Source organism: Rhopalosiphum padi, chromosome 3 (assembly GCF_020882245.1).
Source record: "Rhopalosiphum padi isolate XX-2018 chromosome 3, ASM2088224v1, whole genome shotgun sequence".
Lineage (NCBI taxonomy): Eukaryota > Metazoa > Arthropoda > Insecta > Hemiptera > Aphididae > Rhopalosiphum > Rhopalosiphum padi.
Genome location: NC_083599.1, coordinates 12953005 through 12969557, shown reverse-complemented (window position 1 = coordinate 12969557; position 16553 = coordinate 12953005). Strand labels below are relative to the sequence as shown.

Here is a 16553-nt window from a genome sequence, read left to right as displayed (position 1 = left end):
ACCAACTTTTTTCTAGTCAATCATATTACAATTATATAGATATAGAGTTGTTGACGGATACATTTGACTATTCTTTTTGTCCTAATCATGAGTGAACCGTCTGAACTACGTCTACCACCACATAATAGTATATATAATAATTATAATACAGTTATATGACAAATATTACACATTAGTATACTGCATATGCATATTATAAATTAACGTATACAAAACTTTTGGTATTGGTATTTTTTTCTGAAATGCTTTTTTGTTGAATGTTGGTCAGTTAAGGGGCGAGCTGGGTTTTAAAGGATCGTGGTGGTTAATCAGTAATTATAGGGTCTAGAATTGAACCTATATTGATATTATATATTTGAGATTATTTACCTTTTTAAACAATAATTATATAAATATTATAAATTCATCATTTTTTTACACCTTTACACTTTATACAATTATATAAAAAAACAGTCGATATATACTCTATTTATGACACAAACTTAATTTAAAAATCAAATTACAAAATTAATATTTTTCTTAGCGCCATACAAAATTTATGAATACGTACAAGTCCTATTCATCGTTATTCATTACATTACGCAGCGAGCTATTAGTTATTATTATTACGTTTGAAAACGTATTTTAAGTTTGAGTGTACTGTTCGAAAGCGGATACACTTCGCGCTATCGGGTCAACCGGTTACTCTAAAGGGTTGCGACACTGTAATAAGACGAAATTTCGCGAAGTTGTCAACGCCGCCGCTCCGTGGCAGCCGACACGACAACTGACCGCGGTTGCTCGTCGCTGTTTTGTTAGTTTCGGCGTTCGGACTTTGCGGAGCCTTTTTCGCTCGTCCGCCGTCGTCGCGCCACAGTGAGTGCGCCATTTTTACGCGACCGTTTTGAGTGCCAGTGTCGCGCCTCGACGAACGTTTTCGTTTGGTTCACCGTTTTTCGCGTCATTCGCGACAGTACACCGTGATCGCTGTTTTGCTAGTTCGGCACCCCGTTCGAACGACACGTTTGTCGCCGACGACAAGTCGTACGAGCCTAACCATGGTTTCGAGTGCTCGCGGTCCGTCGTCGTGAGGAAAAACAGCGTTACCTGCATGTTACCTCACTCGCGCACGACACTGATACCGACGACGTTTATTCGCGCGGTCCGCCTACGCCCTAGACGCGATTAGTAGGTATAACTATAGGCGCGTCGTCTCGAGCCGCTGTCGCATTACCAGCGCGGAGGACCGCGGTAACAGCTCAGCCGCATTCTCCCGAAACCGTCTATACCGTCGTCTTGTCACAATCGCAGTCGTCGTGGTCATTGGTAACGTTTGTCTTGTCTTAGTTGTCTTTTTTATACTGTATAAGCTCCCTCTTACGGGTGGATCATTTTTTGCTAACTATTATTATATATTTCGGGCGCCCATTATTTAATTATTACTATTAAATGCAGTTTAGTTCCCAATCGATTTTTTCGATTTTTTTCTTCCCAAGATGTGCGTTTTAAAACACTGAATACAAAAAACTTATTCAAAAATTCTCGCAAATCATTATTTTGGAAGTTCTTTCTTTCCAAAATTTACGATTTTACGCATTTACCTACGCGTGCATTCGCGAAATGCTGTATACTTTGCTTTCCAACGTTTTCGTATTAATATTAATGATTAATAATACATATTTTATTTTTTACCCTGTAAGTTACATGAGTTGGTTTTGCATAACAAGTCGAGGGTTATTTTTGATTTGCGGAGCGGAGCGATGGCGCCGAGGAGTGTAGCGACGGATGCCGCCGATACACGCGTAGTCACATACCTATAGGGATATTGCAGTGGCGTAGCCAGGATATTTTCGGGGAGGGCTGATTAATTTTTATAAAGTACAATTTAAGATTTTTGTAGCGATTATTTTCATTGACCATTAAAAATTAAAATAATTTTTAAATTTTCTTGATATTTCGGTTAGGTTAGGTTGGGTTACTACCACTGGGATATTGTGATATCGAGTTGTGATATTATATTAATTTGTTTTATATATAAAACAAATTAATATAATATATAGGTATTATAAAGGATTTATTCACGAAACTTATTGACTTTTGTATTCAGTGCTTTAAAAAGTTTAAAATATACATTTTGGGAAGAAATCGAATCGAAAAAATCGTGTAGGAACTAAACTGCATTTGTTCCATAAAATTATATTATCGTATAGGTACGTGTTGTGCCGCGACTGCTCTTACGAGGACGGCGATTATCGGCCGCGACTTGTGAGGTGTTGGAATATAGGGATTACCCGCCGGTTGCCGGTTGGTAAAACATTAATATGATCAATTTAAAGCGCCATGCACACAAAGTTATATTAAATAATATACGGATTGACATATCACATAATATATATACAATAAGTGGAACAAATGCAATTTTATTGTATTTTTTTTTACAAATTAAGTATAATGAATATATAAAATTAAATTATTTACAAAAGTAAATTATTTGTTAATAATTAATATATTATGTATAGGTACTGACCCTTACTGGCCTTACTGTTATAATGTATAGGATTTTCAAGAATAAAACATAAGTGTAATTATTTAAATTATAATTATTGTAATGTATTACTAAAATTGGCTAATACTAATATTGACAGTTTTACATTATATTTTTATACATTATACCAATACCATATTATAATTAATATACTTAGATTTAGATATTTAGTTAAGAATTTGAGAACAGTAGATTATTCTGTAAAGTTTAGATACCTACTAAATTGTATGTACGTAAGTTTAAGTATTATGTAGACATGTAGTAATGTAGAACATGATTACGCGAACGTATTTCATGAAAATATAAAAATTACTATTAATGTATATGACGAGCACTACAAGCGGTTTGCTTATTGGTTAGTCATGGACATAATATAAATATATATTATGTCTATGGTTAGAGTGTATTTGCTTGCACATAATATTCAATTTATAGAATTTTTAGAATTATGGCAACATGATTACATAATTCTTGTATTCTCAATAGTCAATTACTTATCATTCTTATAATCTAATAAGTTATAAGTAAATTAATGGTGTTTTACTATATTTTATATATAATAGTTATTGATATAACATGATTGAGGGCCCGCGAGGTGATTGCCCCTTCGCCTCCCTGGCTAGTCCCTCTCTGGGCGCTGGACCAGTTCTACAAGTTCATCCAAATGTTTATATCTATAAGTATATACCACTGCACACGAGTGAACAAACTCACGAAAACTTTGATGTGATATATCAGATCAATGATTTTAAGCTAATATACCTACCACCTACTTAAACAATATTTTAGGGGCCCATTTTTTATTTTCGCGGGAGGGCCCAAATTTTTTTATTACGCCACTGCTTGTATCTAGTATCTATTTATGATTAAAGATACTAGATACACGATTTGTTAAGACAATAATTAAGTAGAAGTCAAATGAATTATTTCCTTTTGCAACCCACGTGTCAAATTACATTGAGACTCCGTGCCGGAGTCCGTGGACACATTATTTAATATAAAATAACAATAGCCAATAGGTATCAATTTACAATTATCACGTAGAGAGCATGTAAATATAAAGTATTCAAAATAGGTATATTTTATGTTATCCACCTGTTGATTTGTATTATAATATGTCCATGATTATAAGCTTCCCTCGCACAGATTGTAGGTGCTATTACATTACAGTCGATTAATTCTTTCCAATGTTTGGTCAAACCGTCTATAAAATATAGTTGTGCGTGGAAAATTTACTAAAAATATTATAATTTGGACTTATATAAACATATAGTAATAATTTTCATGGTGTAATTAAAATATAGAAACATTAATTTATGAAAACATTGCTTGACGCTTTATATTTTAAATAAATTGTGATGGATGTAGGAAATATTGGTAATACGCTATTAAACGAAGGATAAAGTAAATATGACCATTTTTAGAGCTGATCGTTGATCCAGTGGATTCATTAAAAATTTTGAAATAAAAATAATTGAATTTAGGATGTAACAAAAAAATAATTTTTTCTCTCGTTAAGTCGTAATGATTATCTTACCTAACATTTTAGATATCCATTATTATTCCGACGTTGTTGATTACAAAATGTATACCCACAATATGTTCGTCAATCCATTTAAAAGTATTCAATATGTCTGTTTTGTTACGCCACTTTGAAAAACCAACCACTGAAGTTTTTTTCTTCCATCATTTTTTTAAAATCCTAACAATTTTAAAATATAATTATTATTATTTATTTTGCACGTAAGCAATTACTAAACAGTATATTATGTATTTATGTAATCTTATAATATATATAGTATTAAAGGATGCTGAAATATTTGATTTATGATATGTTTACTGTTTATTATGTAAAAAGGTGGTAATCCACTCTGCTTTACTGAAGGTGCCGAATGTACATTGTCATTTGTCAATGAGTAAATCGCTGTGGTATATGATATATGTGCTAAATTTGATTAAATAATTGCATACAAAAAACTATTCAGAATGAATACGATCAGTTAGCCTATATTAAGTATATTTATGATATACGTATATTAGTATATTGCTATTAAAGAAATTTATATTTTTATTTGTAACTAATATGGTAGGTTGATTAATTTTTGACGAAAACATTAAATTTAAAAATGTTATTGTATGATTTTTATGGAAAAAAAAATATAATATTTATACGTCAAAAGTTTCAAGTTTCCACAAATAATAATTTTTAATTACAACAAAATATCTAAAATTGTTATTTTTGTTTAAATATTTATAGTTAATTTCATCCAAATTTGAATTTCAAATGTCTATAAAAAAAAAAATGATTATATACATTTTTACGATTTTTGAATTTCAGTAGAACTACTTATAAAGTCACAAACTCACAACTTCACAAGAAACTTAAAACCTAAAACTTTTTTATCAAACGAACAATTTTTGAACGAAGTTTATAGAAGGAAATCTAAAAACAAAAAATGAAAATTTTAAATCACAACATATGACTCAAAGAGTTTCGACATTTTTTGAAAATTATGTCATGTATAAAAAATACTAATAAAAATATTTAGCGAAAATTAGTTATTCGTTTTTGAGTAAAAACAAAAAAATTAAAATTAAACACCGTTATGACAATTTGAGAAATATAATATACACTCAATGCATAAATATTTTTGCTGACTTCTGGATAGACAACTGGAAATTCAACTAATAGACATATAACAATATTGAAAAATAGAATTCGTGATGAGACCGAACCAAAACCCTTGCCAATTTTGTACGGCTTTAGCATCAAACTTCAGGTCCATGTATGGCGTTGACAATATGACACCAAGAAATTAAGTACAACATATCTATTAGGTAATTACCTATGTTAAGTGTATCGATTTGTTTTTCCTTATATACATGCAATACAGACAAACTTGTATGTACAATAGCCACCAATCACCATGGATAATATAAATACTGAATTGATTTACATATTTTGTTGCATACCTACTTAATGGGAAATTATAAATTAAATATTATATTATTTAAGGTGAAGACGTGAGGTATATCGTAAGTTGTAAAAACCAAGAGATTTATTTCATCCTTTCGAGTATCTATATAAAAACATTTTTAGTTTTTTCAGAATGAGAATATCCCCTATAAATTCTATTATTATATAATATGTATCTATATTCGTGAATTTATTAGTTCCTTCTTTTTCCTTTTTATTGTACACACTATTAACACACTACACTACAACGTGTACGATCATAAAATAATATTTATACTATACGAAGTATGAAGTATATTTAGAGATTGTAGTGAATATTTTTTATATATTATATTGTTTTATGGAGATATGAAAAATTAAAAAAATACCTAATGTAAAAAAAGCAAATAATAATTATGCTTATACAAACTATATATTATACATTTGTAAATGTTATGTATATTCCAATAGTTTATCAGTATCTAGAAAAGAGTAAATTTAATTTATGCGATAATCACTATAACGCAATAAAATTATAATTATTTTACTTGGTCATTCAATAAATCATAATTGAGATCCGTGTGTTTGTCCGTTAAAGATAACTTACACATTTCTTATTATTTGTTCACTATCGGCGTTCGTAATAGAAATCACAAAATCTGCCTTGTTATACAAACCTGGGCATTTGTAATTGAATCTAAAATATAAAAAAATATAATACATATAAAAAAAAAAAAAAAGGTGGGCAAGTGGGTATCGCTCTGCTATATATTAGAGATAGGGAATATAGATCACTATAATGTGTTAAATTTGAATACAATGACAGGTATCATTGTATATGAAAAACGATTTGAACGGAGATGATTTGTCAGTCTAGGATAATTAGTAGGATATATTATATTATTACCTATATTTAAATTGTAATATATCATTATTTTACGCGATTTCGTAGCTCATAAATTTTTTCTATATTGACGTTAGAATTTTTTTTACAGTTATTTGAAGAAAAAGTTATGGAGAACCCTTGTGTTGGGTTTTATAACTTGAGGTATAAATTACAAAAATGTTATGAATTTTCAAGTTTGAATTTCCTTTTAAATTTTCGCGATCTTGACATATTTCGTAAACATTTGAACTTTAGGTTTTGTTCATTATTTAACTATGATTTACATAATTAATTATAATTATTAAATTTATTTATGTAACACTTCCTTAACATATCTAATAGTATAGCTGCAGTCTGTAGGTACTTAACATTGTCGATAATTACCATTTGTCATTTGTACCTACATAATTTAAAAATTTTAAAGGATAAAAAATTAAAATAAATACAAAATAATTGTCATTTGTATATAATTTAAATAATTTATTATTAATAATCATTTTTTAATTTTATAATACAAATAATAAACAATTATTTTAAATTTTTATCCTCAATTTTTTTTTAAAATTAGGTATGTAGGTACAAATGACAATGTTATCGACAATGTTAAATGCAAATTGCAGCAATGAAGCTATATGCTTATAGATATGATAAAGAAGTGTTATATAGATAAATGTAATAACTAATGATTATATTTAATTATGTAAATCATAATAAAATAACGAATAATGTATTTAGTTGGTACGGGGCTTTTTTTTCCGATGAATGTTGTTAGAGGATTTTTTTCTGTGTCTTTTTTTTCATAGATTCAAAAAAAAAATAATGATACATAAAAACGACGATATTGAATTACGATATCATTTCTGTTACGAGTGTAAATGGAAATAAAAGAAAATATTACCTAGATCTCAATTAATTTTAAAAAATGCTCTTAAAATTTAAAAAATGATCTGAAACTTTATTGGTATTATTCTTGTGTAGGAACCCTTTGCAGCATTACCTATCACTGATTCACCACAACGTATTTTAGTAGGTATACAAAGCGAAAGCGAATGACCTGCACCTTTGGGGCTTATTCCAAGTTGTATGTTGAGGTCGGAGATTCCTAAGTTGTTCGTGTAAAAGTGCTTGTCAAACCGAAATATGTGTTTGTTTTAGAAGTAATAAATATAAATAGTAGTAAATAGTAAATATAATATACCTATTTATTATAAAAAATAATTATAATATTGTTTCCGTTAAATGTTGTATTTCAGTTTTCAGTAAGTATACAAAGTGAACGACTATTTTGTGAAAAAAATTACACGATGTTAAATTGGAGTGACGAGTGACCATTTCATGAAAAGATGGATTTCACGAACACGAAGTGGCTACGATATATACATATTCCTATATTATATATAGTTACAGCAGTCACAGTGATTATCTAAAATTCTAAACATTATCGGTACAACTGGTAAAATCCGGCAAATCGACAGTTAAGTGAGTCAATTTTTTAGTGATTCTATTCATACTACATTTGATATTTCTAAAAAGAGCAACTAGTATTTATTAATTTAATGAGCATGAAATATAGCAAAATTTCACTCATTACTATTAAATATGAGCAAAGTGTTAGATCACTTATTGTTGGAAGCAAAAGACAAAGAAAAAGTAGTATATTAAAATAATAAAATATTGACATCCATTTTTAAATGTAAAATATCTATATTCTCATCAGATGTATGATAAGAAGAGTTTCTTCCTCTAGTGCAGTGGTTAAATTAAAAAAATGTGAATATTACGTTTGAATTTATGAACATATACCATCTGATGCATAAAATGTATTAATTTGATAGTTATTAAATTTTAAAGCTACAATCATGGGCCACTAAATTATCTTTAAAAAGGATAATTAATTCACTCATTAAATGTTTAGTGATGTCTATGCAAACTGGCAATAGTATACTTTGAATGAATTGGTACACTTAAAATTTTAAAAATTGATTAAATTTTAAGTATCTTTAATTTGAAAAACTTATCTTAAACTAATATTTGAAACATTATAAATTGGTTAACTTTGGTAAAAATATAAACAAAATATTCAATGCAGTTTATAATACTACGTCTAATACAAAGTTTAATAGGTTTATAAATTCAAATAACATTGTAAAACCAAATCACTTAGTTATAGGAACTACATTATTATTTTATTTATTGTATCGAATATTTCTTTATAAGTTTAACCTACATTTTAGTCAAACGTTAAAGTCGCTTTGATGAAAAAATGAATGATTTTTTAGACACAAATTTGATTTTTCTTTAATCATTAGTTAGTTATTAGTTATTTTGTTATATATCAAATAATAATTAATTGTGTTAAATAATTGTTGCTATGCTATTAATTGAAAACAATATTGTAATTAATTAAATTAAAAATTATTGAAAATAAAAATAACATAAAACTTTACATTTAACAAACTTCAAAGCGAGTTAGTAGGTAATTAAAAATATTCGCAAGCTACAGTGAACAAAATACTTATATTTAAACACAAAAAAAAAATAATACAATCATTTTGTTTATTTATATACATGTTTTGTGTACTTTAACAGATTAGAAGTATAATAATTGGTATATTTTTCAAAGTACAATAATAACATATAGTCTTAAGCAAAACAGAACACAATATTGCAACATTTAGGCAAAACAAATAATTAATAATACTGACTAATGATTAAAAGTTTTTTAAGCACAACAAAAAATAATTTCTGCCTTAAATAGTGTTTTGATAATTAGTCATTAGCCATTAAAAATAAATAATCATTACTAAGGTTGTAAGTTATAACATTTAAAAATATTTTGATTATTAATATGGTATATTATATTGTTTAAGAGACAAAAATTAATAATAACAATAAACTTATCTCTATTTTGACTTGATTACTAAGAATAGGCAATGATTAAATTAAATTTCAAAATAAGGAACATAAAATATAAGTTATATTATATTTATGAATTTAATAATTTTAGCTATTCATTAATTTTACAAATATAATTTACGAATAACTACAATTAATTTCATTAAACAAAATATTACTAAAAATAATATCATAACTTATAAAGTCAAAGCTAACTGGTTAATTGCCATAAGCCAATATCAATAATTGTTTTAATTTAAAAATATTTAATCAGTCATTTTAAAATGCTCATTTTCAATTCTTTAAGAGGAACGATATAAATAGTAAGGCATCAAAATGTATTTTATAATTCAGATAATTAGGAAATCAGTATACAAAATAAATAGTGAACCACATAAAAAAAAATTAAAGATAAGGAAGAAAATACTTTATGGTTTTTATACAATAATAATATCAGGCTGAATAGTATAAATAATTTAATACAATTTATACAAATCTAATCTAGAAATTTATAATTTATTTGTAAATTATTGTAATTAATTAAAAATAATTTGAATTTAATATTTTAGACATCCATATTCTTGGTCAAATTATGTATATTTTAATTGTAAACAAAATTATTTTTATTAAACATTATGTTTATAAATATTAAATAATGATATTAAAAAGAAATGATGTTTTATTATTTAAAATACACAGTATAAACAATAATCAATTTTTAGAAGTTACATTCGAACAACTTTTAAACAAAATAATTAATTTAAATAATGAGATTACCTACAATACAACAAAAACAATATTTGACTGAAATATGAATGTCTTTTTTTGAAAACTACCTTGTATATAATATAATATATGTGGTATAAATAATATATTACATATTTGTACCATACAAATGACCTGTAAGATGAGTTTCAAAACAACAGTCATATATTGGATGTTACTAAATAGTTTGTTTTTGTTTGATTATATTTAATAATTGTAAATTAATCAATTTACATATAAATTATAAGAATAAATTTGTTAAACACACTTTCACAAATCAAATAATACGAACTTCATCATAAAATAAATGTCTAAAATCCTAAAAAATTGGTATTTTTATAGCTCATCTCTAAATATGTAATATCCTTCACTTTCTGGAGAAATAAATGTATAATAATTGTCCAGTATTTCATCAAAGCTTAATACACCATCTTGGTTCTTGTCTGCTTTCAAAATTAAATTTTCTGCTTCACTTTCTGCAATCATACTGTAAAATCAAAAGTAGAATAAGTATTACATTTGATTTATTTATCATACATTACTACAATTTTATAACTACATATTTTAAAAGGTGTTCTAATCTAATTAAATATTTAAAAATTATACATTATATTTTATTTCAAAGATATATATATATATATATAAATGTATAGTTCTATTTGAGCACTCGTAGCAAGATTCCGAGATGTGTATCATTATATTATGATTTGTGTGTTATCGTATTCTGTATCGTTATATAAAAACCCGCTAATGGCAAAAGATGTACATATAAATTTCGGTAACTCTAAGGTATTCATTAACGATCAACATACTTAAAACAACAAAAAATTGTTATGACTGGCTAAAGAAGTTGCAGACATTATAATCATAAATACACATGGGTTAACATGTCAGGAGTATTTTGTAAGAAAACAAGATGGAGGAAAAATTTTTAAAATCCAAAATTTAGAAGCATTACAGAAGATTGATGTCAAAAAAAAATAATGGCAATATGGGAATTTAATTTATAAGTTAACATAAACAAAGGTATTTTTTATAGTAATTTGTATCTTTTATAGTATGATTAATTTCCAAAATTTTGATTTTACATTTTTTAATGTAAATAGTAATTTAGAATATAAATAGCTTAAATGAAATTGTCAAAAACTCAAAAGAACTTATTATTTTTTTAAGTACTACTGATATTAAATTTTATATAATATTATGTTTGTTTGAAACATGGTTGGAAAAAGATACTTTCGCATTGATGGCTTTTAAAATTATAATTATTATAGTAAATTGAATAAATCAGATGGTATAACAGTATTCATTAAAAACTCAATAAAAATTAATTCGATACATTTTGGTGAGATTAATTTCTGTAGCTTTTTGAATTTTAACATTGTATGTAATGAGTCTGCTCTGAATTTAATTTGTAATACAACTTTGAAATATAATAAGTGAAGCTATGTATAATAAAGCAAGCAACAATAAAAATGTAAACATTTCTTCGGTTACTGATTCCAAAAATAAAATAATAACTGATGATGCTGATATTGCTAATGAATTTAATACATTTTTTGCTACAGTTGGTGAAAATATTGCAGAGAAATTTAAAACCCATAACCCTGCTATTAAATCATAAATCCAAAATTAAAGTTAACACAAATTTAATTTTCCTTAGCAATATATTACTAAGGATGAAATTAAAAAACATATTCTCAGCTGCACCTCTTTTTATTGTTGTAATTTGTCAAACTATATACTGAAACAAATAGTAGATTATATTTTAGATCCATTAAAGTACATTTTTAATTTATTTCTTTATGCATTAAGTACGATATACTAATTAAACAATTATTATTTGATAATGATTATGAATGTTATAAAAAGTATATTAAGTATAAAATTAAAACCCACATCCATACATTTGTGCTGTACTTAAATATTGTGCCTGTCTTATAATTTATTGTATAATTATTACTTATTTATTTGTATAAACTTAAGTTAAATAGTTTGATAAGAATTATTAATGTAGTTGTCTTAAAATTGTAAACACGCCTTAAAATAAGAACTGTTGTCTCCTCCACAAGCCTAGACTTTTGGAGACAATCATTTAAATAATTTTTTATTTGTATAATGTATGTAAAAAATGTTTTTCTTAAATGCAATTAAGTTATTATTATCAGTCGAGTCGCAATAACTCGAAAAACTTGACCACTTATTTTTTTTTTTCTATAAATATAAATTATATGTAAATTAATATAAATTCGAGTTAGATATCTCGAATAATACATATCTTGAATCAAATTTTTATCTCCCTTCAACTTTGAGTTATCGCAATTATACTGTATAAAATTAGATAATTTATATTATATTAAATATATAATTAATAATCAAAAATATTTGCTAATAATGTTGCACATAAAAGCATATATCTATATGTATGGTTGAGATAAATAACCATAATATTAATTAAAAAACTTACTTGTTGTTTGGTGATGCCCAACTATGCACTTCGTCTTCATCTAAAACTCCATCTTTATTAGCATCAAGCTCTTCAATGAATTTTGTTTTTTCTTCCTGAAGCCATTCTTCAGTATGCTCTGTTCCTAAAATGTATTAAAATAATTGAAAGGTAGACATATTCATTATTATTCAATTAAAAAATAAATAAATAATATTAAGTTAAATAAAGTTTCTTACTTCTATCCCCTATAAACTCGTCAAATGTGATTTTCCCATCCTTATCAGTGTCAAATCGATTCATTACACCAAGCAATACTATAGCTTGCATGTGTGGGTAATCTTCAGGAGTATAAAAATAGCGAAATTCTTCTTTATTTAAATGATTATCTTTATCGGCATCAGCGGCCAAAAATAATTGTTTTTCATCTTCTGTCATCTAAATAAATCCACAGGAGAAATAAGGCTTTTTTAAGTAATACTAGTAGTATTGTTTATGTTTTTTAATCATGTTTAAGAGGATGTCTTATTTGCATGTGTTGTCTCCGTCTTACACATGTACAACATAGTACATTTTCGTTCATCAGTTTCAATAGTGTGCTTTTAGTTTTAATATTAGAGTGAATTGACCTATTATCAAACTTTTAGGTAAGAACCTGTGTTCTCTCGTTAGCTTTTTACGATATTTGAATTTTTAGGTGAGTTATGAGTATGAAATTATTAAATATTTTAAAATGAACATAATTCACTTAAAAATTAAAATATCATAAAAAGCCAAAGAGAGAACACAGATAATGTTCTTACCTAAAAGTTTGATAATAGGTTAATTCACTCTAATATTAAAACTAAAAGCACACTATTGAAACTGGTGAACAAAAATGGACTATGTCGTATGTGTGTAAGACGGAGACAACACATGCGGGTGAGATGTCCTCTTAATATAAAGTATAGACAGAATCATGTACTAGTAGAAATACTAGTATTTATTTTATAAAAAAAAATGTAAAAATTGTGATATTATATTTTTTGTTTTAATTATTATACATTTGATTCTTTGGTTTATAAATAATGAGCAAGGTTCAAATTAATTGATCAATTTTGATATTATAGTTGTAGATATTTATAAAAGTTGAAGTATGAAATTGCATAATAGAAAGTTGATTTTATTTTTATGTTTTTATTACTTAGCTAAAGTAATAATGTACATTGAGCTAATAAATTCTGAATTTTGTTCAGAATTAGAAAAATTTTTGTTTTTTATAGTCAATTTAGTTTAGTAATTTGTAAAAAAATTACTTCATCATCAAAATGTTCACTTGAACCATAAGTGTCACCAACATATTCATTCCATGTAACATAACCGTCTTCATCAAGATCACTAGTTAGAAATTCTGCATCAGATTCTTCAGCTGATAATTTTCTAAAAAGCAATATATTTTGGATGAAATTAACTTTTTATTATTACTTTTGGTTTTGAATATTGCTATTTACGTTAAATACAATGTATAATGGAACTAGAATATTGATGTCAATTGTTTATGTTTTACTTTAAATTAATATTTTAGTAGATGTATGTACAGACAATTATGAAATATAATATATGTTATACAAAAATTAATAAAATAGAATTAATCTATTCACCATTTATTAAATCTTTTCACTTCAACTTTGTATTTACAGGCATTACAAATAAATAATAATATATTTATCAATATATTAATAATTATCTCATAATTGAGGATATTATACTTAGAATGTTGTGACGATTTAATTATTTTACCCATCTATCATAAATTATATACATATACTATAATAGCCAATTACTTTTTGGTTTTGTAATACAAACATTGAAATATAATCAATTTGAAAAATGAAAATATTATTTGTGACATAGTGTTGAATATTTTCAATACTTATTATAAAATTAAAATATGAATAACCCAAACATATAAATGTGAAAACATGTAAAAAAAAACATACAGATAAACTATGTTGTTTTCCTCTTTTTATGTTATTTAATTATATATAATTAGAAAATTACCCAGTTCTGGTAAAATAACAAATATATTCATGAACAATAAAATACAACAGCATTCAACACATAATTTATAAACTTAACATTCATACCCGTAAATATTAATGAAAAGGAACCTAATATGCTTAAATAATATGGAAATTTTTAATATATGATTGTTTGAAAAACTTTTGTGTCAAATAGTAATTAGTAAAATATCTCTAATAATTGGTATAACTCATAACTTTGTAAATAACATAATAGATAGGTAATATCAGATAAACATATTAAAATGTCAAAAACTCCAAATAAAATAATATTTTAACTATTATTTTTGAATAGTAATTGATTAATTTTTTGAGATTCATTTAGTATTATTTAGTGAATAATTACTTAAAAAAAAAAAAAATACAAAACTATTAATAGTTTAGGTAGGCTAAATTAAAGTATCATAAAAAGTTTATAATATAATCTTACATTCGTATTATATTACATTTTAGTAAAAAATAAAGCACGTCTTTTAATTTATAACTAAATAACTATCGATGAATATTGATGTGTTTATGATATTTATTCAAACAAATTTTAATCTTTATACAAAAAATTTATTAGGTAAGGTACATTCATAATTACCGATAAGAATCCAATAATTTTTCTAACAGTTCCTTTTTTTCGATAAAGCCATTCTTATTTAAATCCATACTTTCAAGTATAGTGTTCATACGTGGTTTTATTTCAGATGGTTCTAAATGTTTCATTTCTTCTATATCTTCCTCATCACCTAAAGGAAAATACAAAAATAGATTAATTCAATTTCATAATACTGATGTACATAATACTGTTATCAAAATAATTATTGATTTAATTTAAGATTATCTTTGGAGATAGTTTAAGACCATATTGAGACTACATATTATAGTTATTTGAAATAATTATATATGGTTAAGAAAAATGTCAGTAAGATATTGAATTTGATAGTGATTTGACAGTTACAACGATTATATTCATCACTGGAGATAGTGTCTGGATTTAAGGTCCTGTCTGAATTATTTGGCTGGTGGTTATGGAAGTTTAGAATTTTGAAGAATATATCATGTTTCTATGCACAACATGGTCTAGTCTAGTATTTTTAAACATAAATCTTAAGAAAAAACATGCCCAATGTACGTTTTTTTACTTATTAAAATGGTTAATCATGATCAGAATCATAAAGTCAGTGAATAATAAAACTACTGTGTTTGTTCAAATATTTTAGGTAAGTGCCTATCAGGATTTTCGTTTTTAGTTTGTTAGCTGTAATTTATATTTTATATTAATATGTTTAAAAAATATACAACTGACGAATCGGAGAGAACAAGTCGACTTACTCAAGATGCCAGCGTAAGCAGAATCTGTGCGGTGGTCATGTTCGGAGATCGCCCTGCGCCTTGAAATTATTAGGTTTTCTTCGATTTCTTGTCCGTCGGTCAGATGATTTACGCCGGACATAACAGCTGCCAGCAGTGTCTCGGCAGCCACCATCAACAAGAAAGTGACGGGAAAGTAATTCATCGTTGTGCCGGGAAAAAAAATCGATCGTTCCTGATGACAGCTGTTCAACAACGAGCACCGACTAGGAAACAAGCGCCGCGCGAAGCAACCAGTTGCAACTAGTAACTACAATAGTAAGCGGTAAGTACCTAATGTGTAACTATCGGCTATCAGGTACACTGTGCCAATGGACCGTCGTCGTCCGTAACTTACTGGTGGCGGTAAATAGACGACAGATAATAATTCGCGGTGATAACGCTGGGAATGATAACGCAGCGAGTGACAAACTGACAACGCAGACTGCTGCACTAAACATCCTTTGATTGTCAAATAGTAAAATTTGGGGAGTGTTTTCTGGTAGAAAATTGAACGTAACCAGTACTACGATGAGGAAACAAAAGTAAACGATTTCTAGTATTTTTCATAATAACCGGGAAAACAAAAAATCAATTAAGCAAAAACGGAAATTTTTACACAGTTGTCGACAAAATTGATTTCTTTATTTTGTTATAATTCAAAAATGAATGACCGTAAAGAC

General features: G+C 26.3%; 1 protein-coding gene across 1 annotated transcript; it reads right to left on the bottom strand.

The window, feature by feature from the left end:
* Positions 1 to 8864: 8864 nt before the first annotated feature.
* LOC132927392 (reticulocalbin-2-like) lies at positions 8865 to 16232 on the bottom strand. Its single transcript, XM_060991912.1, has 6 exons — positions 15853 to 16232; positions 15119 to 15266; positions 13768 to 13891; positions 12712 to 12910; positions 12494 to 12617; positions 8865 to 10513 (listed from the first exon to the last, which is right to left on the bottom strand). The coding sequence occupies exons 1-6, from the start codon at positions 16034 to 16036 to the stop codon at positions 10363 to 10365; spliced, it is 930 nt and encodes a 309-aa protein (XP_060847895.1). The 5' UTR covers positions 16037 to 16232; the 3' UTR covers positions 8865 to 10362.
* Between the last annotated feature and the right edge of the window lie 321 nt (positions 16233 to 16553).